We start from the raw sequence: 13876 nt of genomic DNA on the forward strand, positions 1-13876 counted from the left end.
CCAAGGAGAGGTGGCCCTTAGCAAATGAGGGTGGTAGGATTAAGTAAGTTGCATGAAATGTGAACACAGAGCATCTGGCAGTGTCTGCCCTGCAGCAGACACCAAGGCCCCGCGCGCTCTGTAGACTTGGCTCGGACACCAGATCGTTCATGGTTGTGAGATGCAAACAGGACTGGTGGGAATCACACTGCTTTGCTGAGTGGGACTTAGTCGGCACCCCTAGGAAAGCGCACCTGTGTGAGCCCTGAGCCCTCCGTCTCCTTGGGCTCTGTGAACTCGGCCTGGCCCCACTGCCTCAGGCACAACTGTTTCCGGCATCTTCTGTGGCCCCTTCCTCTTTGAGGGATTAAGGTGTGTGTTGGTCCAGAGCTCCCTGGTTCTGTCCAGCTCGTTGGGCCTCTGCTTACCCAGCTCCTGCTGTGTGTCCAGCTGGATGAGGACTGAGGGCCGTGTGAGGACCTAAACTTTGACCTCTTCCTACTACCCTCACACCTCAATCTGAAGCAGGTCTTGCTTTCCTGCCTGCACACAACCCCCCGTAGGATGGGGTACCAGCCTGACAACAGCCTTAGGCATCTGGAAATTACTCGTTCATTTCACACCTGTTGAAATAAAGGTATAAAGAAAGTAAACACTGCCCATAATCTCAGCCCTCCCTCCCCGCAAAAACATTTATATTTCAGCGATTTTCTTTTAGACTTTATCTACATTGTTGAGCTGATACATGATGATTTACATAGTTTTTATGTAAATGTATGTAATTTACCCAGAGCCAAAATAAATGGATTTATTGAAGTCTTCATAAATGCTTGACTTCATATAAGTGGGGCCACATCAAATTTGCCACTTTCTGTGACTTTGCAGCTCACCAACTTCTGACACTCAGTTTCTTTATCCATTAAAAAACAAGGCAAGTAGGGGGTGATGGTCAGCTAGCTGTTGTGTCTCCCCCAAGGCTGCCAACCTCAGTGGTAGGTGTGCCGTGCACACCCCTGACGCACCTGAACTAGGAGCTCCTTACCGAGAAGGCCACGCTGTTTGAAACAGGAGTGAGACAAAGAAGGAAAAACAGTTCAGATGTTTTACCCAAGTGATTCTCAGAAGGGATTTCTTTTTTTTCTCCAAATGCTACAATGCCCTTTAAAGTTTCCAACATACAGAATTTTTATAACAACCTAAACTTCTGTTCATTTCAGATTGGCCACATTGATGGAGATCCCAGTCGCAAAGGAGCCTTTCCTGTATCTTTTGTGCACTTTATTGCTGACTAAATTGCTACTGACACTTAACGGTGGTTACGTTCCTGTTTCGTTATGGGAACCCAGACTCTTGCCAAATAACCAGTTTCGTGGATTGCACGGTAGCCCACTTTCTCTAATGCCACTGTTCTGTTTTTAAAACTCAAAGGCAATTTATATAGATAAGAGAATTGTTTTTATAATTTGTGATTTTCATGAAACATTACTATACTTTCATTGGGAAAAAAAGAATTTCCTAAAGGGTGAACTGCAAAGTTATTTTAACCACATAATCAAGATCTTGAATCTGCAGAATTAGGTAAACCGAGTAACATGAGTATTGCATAGAAATTCTTCCTGCGTCCCTTGGCCCATTTCTGAAGTTGGTGACCCTTAGCGTCATTATTGTTTTAGGGAGCCAGTCAAGTGTTGCTTCACAAGTCCCTGAACAGCCTGGACTTTTGAGATAAAATGCTATCAGTTCCCCATTCAAGGCATTTTTTTAAGAAGCTATCTTTAAAGATTTCCTTTCAAATCCACCCAACATTTATTTAAAGCAATTTGGAAATTTACACATTAGCATTGTACTTTCCAACCCTAATTTGTGAGGTTGCAACTATCATTGTATTCTGCATGTGTGTATAACCTATTGTGAACAATCCTACCTAACAAAACTACCAATAGTTTACTAGGTCATACGGTAAAATAGCAGTTAATTCAGTTCCAGGTTATATAAAACTGTATTTCCTGAATTTGGTTAAAAACTAAGGATGATGGATTGCAAAGCAGTTCTTTAAACTCGTTTGTATGCTTTAGGTGTTTTGGAGTTTGCCTTCTTGAACTTCATCACACAGATAAGAACCCTGGTGCAGCCCCCGCTTATTACCACCTATGTGCTATTTCCTGTTGAGTGTAGGTACCACTGCCTCCCCTTTCTAGCTCATGAGAATGTTTGCTCACTTTAGCGTGTTGTATTTATATAATATACCAACAGGAATGGTAGTTACACTGTCTTAAACTTTAATCTGTCCATTTGTTTGTAATCAAGAGCATATCAGAAATCTGTAGGTCCCAGGTAATACCTCCAGAACATCCAGCTTTACTGTTGATGTCCATCCTGTCATTCTTAAACTTCAGCTACTAGGGCTGGGGGATTAGGTTGTATGTGATAAAAGTGAAATTCCTTAGTTTCATGAACTTGACTGTCATACCTCTATTTAGTCATTGTGAGCCTAAGTACATAGGAGGAATATTGGAAATGTTGGCATTCTCTGATAATAAATAGGCATATAACATTCACTTGGATTTTTACCAAAAGTAAAGGAATAAATTTAAGTATAGGCTTGGAAAGTGAGGCGATGATGCTTTTTATTGCATTTGTTATGATGGTACATTTGATTGAAGCAGCCTGTCTTTATTATGCAAGACTCTAGTAAATGTAGAGTTTTTGTTTTTGTTTTAATTGCATTGTATTTTTTTTTTTTTTTTTTTTTTTGCTATTATAAAGAAGACTGAACAAACTGGAATGTTTTATGTTGTATGGCAACTGCTTTTTGCCTTTCAAAGTTCCGGGTAGACATCTGTAATTAAAGTCTTTTTTTTAAAGCACTACATCCATTTTCACTAATTGTTCATTTCTGTTGTTTGAACTCTTCATTTAGTTAATTCTCTCATAGACTTAAGAAAGTAAACAGATGTATTTTGCACGGTGCACTTATGTATATTTTAACACAATCCTCCCACATCTGTAACTTATAATCAGCCTTTTGACTACTTGGTGCCAGCTACATAAGGAATTCAAGTTGATTCATATCAACATTTGAACACCACTCCCAAACAAATCTATCAGGTTCACTGGTACATAAATATCTAGGAAATATTTTTCCAGTCTACAATTTGGTGGTGCTATTGTGCAGTAATTAATAGGACTCTTGCCAGAGGAGAAATTATATTAACTTCCCTGCTAATATCTTTTCCTAGTTATTTGCAAATTAAAATAAAAAGAGAGCAACTGAGAGAAAGGAAAACATTGTAGATATCTATTTATATTTCAAGTTTATGTTTCATGAACTTAGCTGCAGGATTCTGGCATTTTACATGCCATTTCCATCAGATCTGACTTCTAGGAATGACAACTCAGAAATATGTGCGCAGACTGACAGTTACTGTATGATCTGCTAGGCGTGGGTGACATGATATGCAGCTTGTAATGCTATCTGAGATGTATGATATTCAATTCATTCACTTGATTACTTTGGTCTAGTTGCCGCTCAGCTGTATATATTGTATAACCAAAATCAATTCCTATTTTCATTGTCCTTAATGCAGTGATTTATAATTAGAGCATGTTTAATAAGTCTACTCTTCTTGTTAACTAGTCATTTGACTAGAAAAAAATAAAATACTTTTAAATGGACGTGGCATTCTTTTTAATGTTTTTAATCCTTCAAGCGTCGTATATTAAAAAGTCCTTTAAAAAAAATACACTAGACTACTGTACATGAGATTCTTTAACTACTATGACTTTTAACATGAGCGGTAATCTTTTAAGGTTCTCTTAAACCTGAGATAAATATTATGGTTTACTAGCATGTCATCCTGACAATACAGTTTAAAGTTTTACTTTTAGTGTCTTGAGTTGGCAGTGTCACTGTTCTAAACCAGCATGACCCAGGTCCCCAGGCCAGGCCTCTGCCTGACCAGAGCTCCAAGCCAGAGACCACGTCCCTGGGAAGTGCTACAGAGCAGACTGCATTCGCCTTCCTCAGAAAGTTCTCGGTGGTTATTAATCACTGAGAGCCCTTCTGTGACACTTAAAGAGGTTAAGCTCATTTGTGTTTGAAAGTGACCAATGAGGTTTTTTAGTCCCAGTAGTATATAACCTCATTGAGAGTTACCTCGCTGTTAATAAGACATTTTAATAGAAAAACAAATGATTGGTATTTTATATATTATATTTTCTTCAGAAAACCTACAGCAAGGGATCACTTCATATTTTCATCATAGTTTTCAAACATCGCAAATTGAAAACAGAACCATAGAAAACAGTTGAACTTCACATGAGGTCAGCTTCCACTTGATTGCAGAATTCAAGACTTGTCAGATGTCAACACAGAGTCAAAAGCGGTGGCTAAGACTTTGCAGATAGTTTGTGCTTGTTCCTAGAGAAGTGTAAAGGGACAGTCAGAAAGTTCATCAGTCTCTTCCTGAACTTCCTCTGCCCAGCAAAGGCATAAATCTGACCCTCTTAACACGTCTGCTAAATTCACACACCAGGAGCTTTGGAAAGCCCTGGACAGCCTGCCTGTTCCCAGCACGCCCCGCGGGCTTCATTCCCGCGTGCCTTTGGAGGACTATGTGTGTGGGGACACAGGAATGCAGCCTTGGGGAAGGACCCACAAGTCAGAAGAATGTGCAGAAGGGCCCCAGGGGGACACACCACTTTCCCTCCCTGCTTTGTGTTCCCCTTGAACCTTGTGATGCTTACACATGAGTGCTGCCCCTGGCCCAAGAAACCATTCACAGCCTACAGTAGGTCTGGACAGCTGGCTGGTCTCCAGCTCTTTCATTATGTTATGCCAGGTATGAAATACAGTGGAAAGCATCTCTTCGGCCTTTGAAAAGACCAAATAGTCCCCGGTTTTGCTGCTTCATTCGATGAGGAAACCTAACCAGGATGATTTAAACCTCACCAGGCTGTTGCACTGATAAACCCACAGGCTGTATTCTTCGTTGCTTGCGTCTGTGGTCTTCAGAGCCAGTAAGCTTCTTCCTGCCCCCAGACCATCATCATAACACACCATCCGGATGATTAAATACAGAGCGTGCCTATGTAAAACAGCCTGCAGAAGTCAAGAAAAAGAAAGATTGGGACTGTTTTGCATATATCTCCATTCTCATAACAGATTTTCCCATGCAGAATTTATTGGGAGGCTTTAAACAGTATATCTCTGGATCTGGGAGAAAGTTTTATAGGTTTTTCACCCAAAGGGACATTCCAATGTGCTCAGTTATGGAGCCCTTTGCCTCTGGGATTACATCTTGCTACTTAAATTCCAGAAAGACAGGAGTAAGATGGTCTGAGTTCACAATCCAGTTCTCCATGCCCAGCTTGCAAGCTGACAGGTGCTCTGAACTGGCAATGGTGTCCTAAGTTAAAATGCATTGTGGGCTAGCACTGGGGTGTTGGCCTGGGCCCTACCACACAAGGAGAAGCAAAGGGACGCTCCTGTTCATCCACCAGAAGAAACGGGTCACTTTTAAGACCAGCTGCCAGGAATGTTTACAAACCCACCACTCTGCAAACAGGACCAGACCTAACTGCAAGTGGGTCCTTAACTCCCCAAAACCTAAAACACATTTTTTTCCTTAATAAACTCAATTACTTACATACTGATCTGATGTTGACACTTTTATACCATACTTAGAAACTCCCATAATAAATTCTTCCTCCAGAGGAACGAAAGGCAACTTTCCATCTTGCTTTAAAGTAAAAATAAATTACATGACATACATTTAAAAATAGTTAAATTAAGTCTGATTTAGTCAATTTTAGTATCTAGCTATCACAAACCCAAAACCTTTAAAGAATGTGGAACACAATAGCCCAGCAAGAATTTCTCTCCAATGAGGCAGAAAAATTCCCCCCCCCCTTTTTTTTTATAGTCAACCAATCTGAGCAAAACTCTGACCAATGGACTCCAGGTGTTATTTTCTATCCCTTTGTCTGGGATTAACCCGAATCACAAACTAGATGCTTCTCACAGATCCCAGCAAAGTTTAAATATTTACATTAGAAAAATAAAGGTCTTTAAACACTCAAAGCTTATACTGATGTCCCCACACAAAACGATGGGGACACATGGCCGCAGGACCCATTTTTCTCAGCCATTTTATATCCACCCAGGTGTTTGATGTGTCTGGTTATCCCCGTGGCCCAGGGCTGTCAGCCAGTAAGCACTGTGGGAGGAATGCTCTCAAACATTGTTCAGTACTTAGAGCTATTCAGAAACAAAACAGCAGATGATACCGGATGGTTTCCCTGACAGGTTATCCAGTTCATCTCCTAAATCAGGATACTCCCGCCTAACCTGTCTTCTCTAAAATAAGATGCTGTTGGCATCCAGTAGATGTTCTCACTGCCAACGTTTTTGTGGGACCGTTCGCCTACTTAAAGAGATGATGGTAAATGCGCCATGTCCACCTACCTTAATTCTGGCGTCCTCACAATGCCATGCTAACCTCTGGCTAATTACCTCTCACAGTGTAAAGCCATTTCAGGAATCAAAAAATGGGATAATAGTAGCGCTATTGTCAATGAATGTTGACAAGCCCGATTGCTATGGTGACAGGAGACATTTAGCAGTCCTAATGAGAATGAAAATAACCCCAGTGTACTTTGGGGAAACATTACCAATCTTCCAGCATAATACTTTACACTTAGATTAGCTGCTGCTGGCACGTTGTTGGAATGACTATGTTCCAAACTAAATGCTAGGACACGAATTGTATTAGTCCCCACCACCGAGAGTTGTGTTAAACGGCAAATCAGATTGGCTGATTTCCTCTCAGACAGAAGAGACCTCCTTTCACGAGTTACAACCATGATATTTAATGATCCCATTCTCCGAGATTTCAGAGAACATACCTTCTTAAGTATAACCGATACTATGACCTGATCAGGGAATCAGCCCATTGCTTTAATGTCCCTTTGTTCACGAACACAGACATGCAATTCCATTTACTATTTTCTTGACCCAGATCTATTTTTGAAACCCACCTCACCACAATTCTGGTTGGAAACAGTGTGAATAAACAGGTATGTTAGGTCAATGCCACCAGGAACTCGGTTATTCAGAGCTAAAAATAGTTCAATGGGGATACGGCAAGGTTTTCCAGACTGTTTTAAAGACACAGCTAGGGTGTGTAACCAGTCACTGCACTCAGCTCCTCATTTAAACAGACCCAGAAAAAGGACTGTCTGAGGGAGGAGCTGTGTCTCTGCTCCCGCGCGACTCAGTCTCCACAGCACCTTTCACCTCCTGTGACCACGGCGCTCAACACCAGTGACAAAGCATGGCTTCAGGATAAGACAGAAGGCCTGGAGGAACACGTCTTTCTCCAAAGCCATGCGTTTACTCTTCAGAATCTTACAAAAGTGAAATTTTTTTTTTTTACCTGGGCAACATCTATGTAATTTATCAGGTCTAGTGGCCCTTCGAGATTTTTTCCCTCCGAGAGTTTCAGTTTCTCAATGGCACCAACATATTTTATTCGAAATTCAGCACAGGTATCTGAATTATTGTTGCTTTGTCCTAAAGGTGAAATAAAAAGGATAACAGTAAGACTTCAAGAGACATAGCTGCATTACAGGGTATCCTCAATCCCTTCCCAAGCAGGAAAGACTGTGTCAGAACTTAACCTGTAACAAAAATAAAATTCTCTTAAAATCCAAAATTTTTTGATGTAATGGGAAAGAACTTCAAGTTTCATATACCTTTTCCTCAGTGACTCACAATATGCTAAATATAAAACTAAATAGGAATAAATTATTACCATCCTTCATGTCAAAACAAAAATAAAATGTCAACTAGCTAGTGACTGAGTACCTTTAAAATGCATAATGACATTAAATACTTTGGTTTCTCCTCCCTCTTTATCATGTTAACGTTCAACTCTCTTCTCATTCAGGAACCCTGATCTAACTACCATTCACTCAGAAAAGACTGGACAATTTTTTTTAATGTCAAAGGAGTAATGCTGGGCAGGGACTTCCTTAACCTAATGATGGTAACAGGTTGGAGAACCGCGAGTGAGCGATAAAATCTAGTCAATACAATACAGAATCACCACAAAATATTTACGGCATCGACCATAGCAAGGGAATACTATGTGATGACTTCTAGGTGATGTTTATGTAGTAAAAAGATGCCCAGCCATATTTTTAATATTCTAAAGGCACCTGGAAGTAAAGCTTAATCGGCCTTATGCCTGCTGTTCTCTCTTTTATATCATATGCTTCTCTCCCGCCTCCTATCACTTTTTTCAGACTGACTAGTCTATAATCCTAAAAGGAACAGTGGAAGGATTTTAGACAAGAAAATGAATGTAGTATATTTCTAGTTGACACTAGCTGATAGGTGGGTTAGAAGCCACCTTTTAATTCCTAAAGAGCTACTTATTCCGGTGGCTGCCTAAATGTTTTCAAGTGTCTGTGACAGATGCTACCCATAATTACCACGTGCTCCTGATGTTTCCAAGCTGGTGTATCTCTGGGTAAATGGCTCCTTAATCCTTTACATCAGCAAGACATTGTTCTACACCCCATGAACAATACAGTTCCAACAGAATTCACGCTCTGCCACCTTATTGCTTAAAAAGCTATTTTGAAACTTCTAAATTGTTACCACGATGTTTTCCACATGTTTTTGCTCCCAGACCCGTTCAAAGCTATTTGTCCACCTGCCCTAGCCAACCTCCAAGGTCATGGCTTTCACCAACCACTCCATACCCCCAACCAGCATTCCACCAGATTTGGGGCCATTTCTGAACTCTTGTCAAAAAGACTAGGCAAGAAAGAAAAGCCAGGGCTGGCCCGGTGGCTCAGATGGTTAGAGCTCCATGCTCCTAACTCCGAAGGCTGCCGGTTCGATTTCCACATGGGCCAGTGGGCTCTCAACCACAAGGTTGCCAGTTCAATTCCTCGATTCCCGCAAGGGATGGTGGGCTGTGCCCCCTGCAACTAAAAAATTGAACATGGCACCTTGAGCTGAGCTGCCACTGAGCTCCCGGATGGCTCAGTTGGTTGGAGCGTGTCCTCTCAACCACAAGGCTGCAGGTTCGACTCCCGCAAGGAATAGTGGGCTGTGCCCCCTGCAACTAGCAATGGCAACTGGACACTGGACCTGGTGCTGAGCTGCGCCCTCCACAACTAAGACTGAAAGGACAACAACTTGAAGCGGAACGGCAGCCTCCACAACTAAGATTGAAAGGACAACAAGTTGACTTGGAAAAAAAGTCCTGGAAGTACACACTGTTCCCCAATCAAGTCCTGTCCCCCTTCCCCAATAAAATAAAATAAAAAAATCTTGATGTAATTCTGCTCACTGAAACATGAATTTAAAAAAAAAAAAAAGAAAGAAAAGCCAACTACACAAGAACTCGGTATGATGTCTGAAGAGCTGTACCACCCTGGTAAAACATCTGTTAAAAGCCTTAAATGAGAAACGATCAACCTCTGCATACCTGAGCTTTTGGTGGAATCTGTATCAAGGCTGGCCACAGTGCTGGATCGAGAAAGCCCCCCAAGGCTGGAATCTACAGACTGAGAAATAACAGACATAATTAGCAGCACTGTCCTCTCGCAAGTTCTCTACCAAACATTCAAATGACTTACTATAGATGAAGCCACACATTTAATCCCAACCGCTCTTCCCGTAACAGTACTGGATGAATGTGGTGCCAACATCCCCAGTCTGAACCAAAGGCAGTATCTCTGTCTCCTGATACTTATATCGTATGTGAAAATCTACACCTTGCTTTCACATGATCTCCACAGAACCCTGTGCAGAAAGCAGGCAGGGAGTGTTACGCTGTTTAATAAATGAGCAGACAGATGCAGAGACGTGCAGTGATTTTCCCAAGGTTACCTCTAGTGAATACCCCAGATCTCTAAGCCAGGTCTCCTGATTCTCACCCCAGTGCTTCTGCAATTATTCCGACCAGTACCTGGCCTGCAGCAGTAAACACAGAGGCTGACGGGCAGACCAGAGTGTAACTATCGACGTGAATTGCAAAGAAAAACCAACAAAGCCTCCTACATGTTAGTGTAGAATTAAACTTATGCAAGCACATCACAAACCTGGGAATTCAAGTGATTCAGCCCTTTAACTGCATGCAATTTCTAGCAGGTGAAAAATTGCAAAATTAGTGTGTGTTTCAATGAGCCCATTCATAGATAGGTCCTGTCCCGCCTAGGTTAGTGAATTTAAGAATTTCAAAGCATCCACTAAAACAAAGAAAACTGAATCTAGCACTGAATGTGTCTCTAGAGCAAGAAATGAATGCTAAAACACACCTAGTTTGAAGAATGTCAGCAGGTCTGCCATGGTTAGTGTCCTTTATGCAGTGTCAGTTAGAAGAAACAAAATTCTCACTCTTTATGATTCTCTTCCCAATTCCATCCCCTTACCTTGCTCTTCGTACTGATTTCACTACTTTGGGAACTGCTACTACTGTGTCGTTTTTTGCCTTTCCGAAACATTTTTCACCATAGCTTGGTCCAGAAGAGCTCCCTAGAAAAACAGATGGTGTTTAGTTATACCCAGAAAAGCAACTTTAAATCACTTTATGCATAATAGGAATAAAATCATCAATTCCTTCCAGTTCCCTGGTGTACCCTCTTAAAATATAAATATTTTCCTTTGACCACAAAATTTGGATACTATTCTTTTTCTCATTCTCTTTAAATTATAAAAATCTAGCACAAAGAACCAAAAGGGCAGAACCCTTATCATATCTAGAAGTGTAAAAAGCATTGTCCTCAGAAGTAGCAGACATATGTCATCTAGTTCTCGAAATATTCAAGTGTCTTTAGTTACTGTCTCAGGTTCACATTCTGAAAATGGTAGGGCTTAGAAGACATACGTACCTCTCAGAAATGTGAATTTTTCTTGAAGTGCTGACTAGCTTTAGGTAAAAGCTGACATAAAAACACTGCTAGGTGCTAGCTCTCACCTCGTCACTCCAGTAAGGCTGAGGAAGGAGGCACAGGTTCCCAGAGTCAGTCTAACAGAACATCTTTTTAAAGCAATAATAAATGCCTTGGAAACAGGAGCATCTCATTCATTGTCTCATTTTATCCTCACAGCAACATGGTGACACATCCGTTTGCTCCAGATGTTTTTTCTAAGAGTCTTATCTGTGCCAAATACGATGGGGGGTGGGGGTGGGGGGAGCTAGGCCCTCAGCTTCCAGGAGCTTAAAGAAGGTAGGTTATAATCTGCATTTTACAGATGGAAACTGTGACCCATCTTTCAGAAGGATTTATGAGTAAAACAACCTAATAGGTTTTTCCAAAAGATTGGATTCTACACAGGGAACAAGGGAATCTGCTAACATAGGACAGATACTATTTTACGGTCTTCAGAGGTTCCACAGAGCAGTCTGCACGCTCCATTTCCTTTCATTCTGATGTAGTCCATTCTTTTCAGAAAAACAGTGTCCCTGATGAAGGTCCAGGCCCCACGTCCAATCAACTGCCAAGTTCCACTGAATATACCGTACCACCTGTCTCACCCATGTCTCTAACGGGCCCCGCAGCGTCACTAGACTGTTGCTGTGTATACCTACTTGTTTATTATCTGAGAAAGCGGCGGACCCTCAACCCATAAAAATGCACAGGGTTTGGCATGCAATTTTAAGGACTTTATGTCCCAACTGGACTCCTTGCCACTTTAAATTGACCACCGAGCTCCAGCTAAATTTTCATTAAAACTCTAATCTGAAGTCACGAGGCTGCTTAAAATCTTTCACTGACTCCCCAAAGTTACAGACAGAAGTTACAGCGTTCCGTCCGCCAGGGCCTGCAAGCTCCATGACCGCTCTACCTACCTCTGCAGCCTCATCTTCCACAACCAGCTGCACGATTACTCTCTACTGAATGTAAAGCTGCTCCAGGTTCTCTCAGCATGTCCTCTGCTCCACGTTTCCATGCTTCGCTCCCACCATTCTTTCTGCTGGGAATGCTCTCCCACCTTTGAACTACTCACCTGTCAAGACTCCAGGCTTGTCTTCTAGAAAGCCTCCCTTGGACCTCCACAGCCTCGTAGCATTAGTCTGCTGTTGTCTACTTGTGTACTCTGAACTGTGAGCTGCTCAAAGGCAGGGTCTCGGTCATTGCTCTGTCTACCCAGTGCCTGGCACAGCCGGGCAGAAGACATGCTTAATGTCTTGGGGAACTTTCTTGGGAGACGACATCCAAAAAAACAACTCCCATGTACTGAACACCTACCAAGGCGCCCAGTGCTAGGTGCTATGTACCTTTGACCAGCAAGGTTGCAGTATTACAGCCCCTTTCAAATGTGGCAGCCAAAGCTGCCCACTGAAGTCACCAGGCTAATAATGGGTGGGGCCAAGTTTGGAATCTAGGCAGATCTGGCACGAAAGCTCTTTCCAGACCCAAACTGCTTCCCACGTACTGCTCACGGTTGTGCTATGCCTGCCACGTGCAGATGCGTAGGGTGACAGTAAACAAGACAGACACAACCGCTGCCCTGTGCAGCGGCAGCACCGGGGGTGGAGCCGTGAAGAAACAACAGGAGCCAGCACAAGAAGTGAGTGCTCCTCACCGCCCCACAAAGCAGAGTCGGGCACGGGAAGCAGCCCCGTGCTGCTCCCACTCCCGTCGCCCTTCCGACGGGACCCTCCACACACGTCACTCTCGTCACAGCAGCTGCAGTCCCAGCCCAAACAGGAATCGGGCACCCGGGCCGCTCCTTTGCTCCCGCCGCCCATCACTCACCGCCTCGAGGCCTGGGTTCCCGATCTAGGGAGGGCGGGCCCCCCGTGGAGACCGTGGCCCCGCGTCCCCACCCATCCGCCCCACCACGGGCCTCCCTGCCGGCGCCGCCCTCGGGGTCTGCTTTCCCCGCCAGACTCAACCCAACGCGGTGAGGGCCGAGCGCTCACCTCACAGCCGCTGACCCATCCCTGAGGTCGTCTGTAGTCCAGGTCAGACACCCACCGCCGCAGCACCCGGCGCCGCGACAGCCACTCCCGTTCTAATTCCAGCGCCAGCTTTTCCGGCCCCCTGGCTCCGCCCGCCGGGCCCCGCCTCCGAGAACTCGCGCAGGCGCAGTCCTGACCCCGCTTGAGGTTTTTTGATCCAGTGTGGGAAAGAACCTCGCGAGCGGGGTTCTCCGACCGGAAGTCGAGGGGAGGGGCCTGGTGTCGCGGGCCGCAGAGTGCCGGAAGTTGTGCTCGTGGTGGATGGCGTTGTTCCCTCTTTGGCTCCCGGTGGCTATGCTTCCCGTTTAGAAAGACTCCCGCGACCTGTGCCTCACCCGTGCTTCGCCTTCAGACTTCCGAGATGTCTGCAATTCCTGCAGAGGAGAGTGACCAGCTGCTGATCCGCCCCCTGTAAGGGACCAGCGAGCTAGGGAGTGAAGCCACGGGCTGTGAGAGGCGAGGAGGGAGGGGTAACTGGTGGGCCGCCTCGGTCGCCCCCCACTCGAGCCTGCCTCGGCAGCCTGCCCCCTTGCTCCGCAGGTGTGGGCCGGCTTCTGCTGAAGGGGTTTGGAGAACTGTTGATCGGAAGGGGCCTGCGAGGTGCAGTGGGATCTTGCTTTTTCTTCAGTGTCGGGAGAGGATGTTGGAGTTGGGGATGGGGCAGGTCTGTGGGGTCCCTGGGGGGCTTTCATGTCCACTAAAGAATGGCAAACCACGGGGTGGGCTGTTAGCTCAGTTGGTTAGAGCGGGTGCTCTTAACGCCAAGGTTGCTGGGTTCGACCCCCGCATGGGCCAGTGAGCTGTGCCCTCCGTAAAACAAAAAAACGTGGCAAAACCTGAGGGAGCCGGTGATGCTGACGCCGGCAGCCTGCGATGAGAACCTGGATAAGGCTGTAGCAGTGCGAGAACTA

General features: G+C 44.3%; 3 protein-coding genes across 11 annotated transcripts in view; 2 read left to right on the forward strand and 1 right to left on the reverse strand.

Moving 5' to 3' along the window:
* ASAP2 (ArfGAP with SH3 domain, ankyrin repeat and PH domain 2) overlaps positions 1 to 3654 on the forward strand; it is a 147645-nt gene extending 143991 nt beyond the window's left edge. For all 4 annotated transcript variants that reach the window (XM_074331669.1, XM_074331667.1, XM_074331668.1 and 1 more), the window contains one exon: positions 1197 to 3654. In XM_074331669.1, the coding sequence (XP_074187770.1) occupies positions 1197 to 1271 (75 nt within the window). In that variant the 3' untranslated portion in view covers positions 1272 to 3654. The remainder of the gene's footprint in view (positions 1 to 1196) is intronic.
* Positions 3655 to 4174: 520 nt separating this feature from the next.
* ITGB1BP1 (integrin subunit beta 1 binding protein 1) lies at positions 4175 to 13065 on the reverse strand. Of its 5 annotated transcripts, XM_019755942.2 has the most exons (8): positions 12927 to 13026; positions 12008 to 12109; positions 10429 to 10531; positions 9483 to 9561; positions 7416 to 7552; positions 5628 to 5720; positions 4931 to 5080; positions 4175 to 4399 (listed from the first exon to the last, which is right to left on the reverse strand). In XM_019755942.2, exons 3-8 carry the CDS (start codon positions 10498 to 10500, stop codon positions 4328 to 4330), a joined length of 603 nt encoding a protein of 200 aa, XP_019611501.1. In that variant the 5' UTR covers positions 10501 to 10531; positions 12008 to 12109; positions 12927 to 13026; the 3' UTR covers positions 4175 to 4327. The 5 variants fall into 5 exon arrangements, with proteins under 5 accessions (XP_019611501.1, XP_019611500.1, XP_019611503.1 ...); XM_019755941.2 differs by lacking the exon at positions 12008 to 12109 and having other exon boundaries at positions 12927 to 13065; XM_019755944.2 differs by lacking the exons at positions 12008 to 12109; positions 12927 to 13026 and adding an exon at positions 12760 to 12783.
* A 123-nt stretch (positions 13066 to 13188) lies between these two features.
* The window catches only part of CPSF3 (cleavage and polyadenylation specific factor 3), a 31500-nt gene continuing 30812 nt past the window's right edge, over positions 13189 to 13876 (forward strand). The window contains exon 1 of one of the 2 annotated variants that reach the window (XM_019755937.2): positions 13189 to 13376. In XM_019755937.2, coding sequence (XP_019611496.1) covers positions 13327 to 13376 — 50 coding nt within the window. In that variant the 5' untranslated portion in view covers positions 13189 to 13326. The remainder of the gene's footprint in view (positions 13377 to 13876) is intronic. The other variant, XM_074331675.1, reaches the window with a different exon arrangement.

This window comes from Rhinolophus sinicus, linkage group LG05 (genome assembly GCF_036562045.2).
Source record: "Rhinolophus sinicus isolate RSC01 linkage group LG05, ASM3656204v1, whole genome shotgun sequence".
NCBI lineage: Eukaryota > Metazoa > Chordata > Mammalia > Chiroptera > Rhinolophidae > Rhinolophus > Rhinolophus sinicus.

What these genes read in the sequence shown, in the direction of transcription:
- ITGB1BP1 (XM_019755941.2), bottom strand. Translation starts at nt 10,500, where the DNA reads ATGTTTCGGAAAGGCAAAAAACGACACAGTAGTAGCAGTTCCCAAAGT. An exon ending in AAATCAGTACGAAGAGCAAG is followed by an intron (nt 9,562 to 10,428) that starts GTAAGGGGATGG and finishes GTTATTTCTCAG; the next exon opens with TCTGTAGATTCCAGCCTTGG. An exon ending in TTTATCAGTGCAACAGCCTG is followed by an intron (nt 4,400 to 4,930) that starts GTGAGGTTTAAA and finishes ACACTTCTCTAG; the next exon opens with GAACAAGCACAAACTATCTG.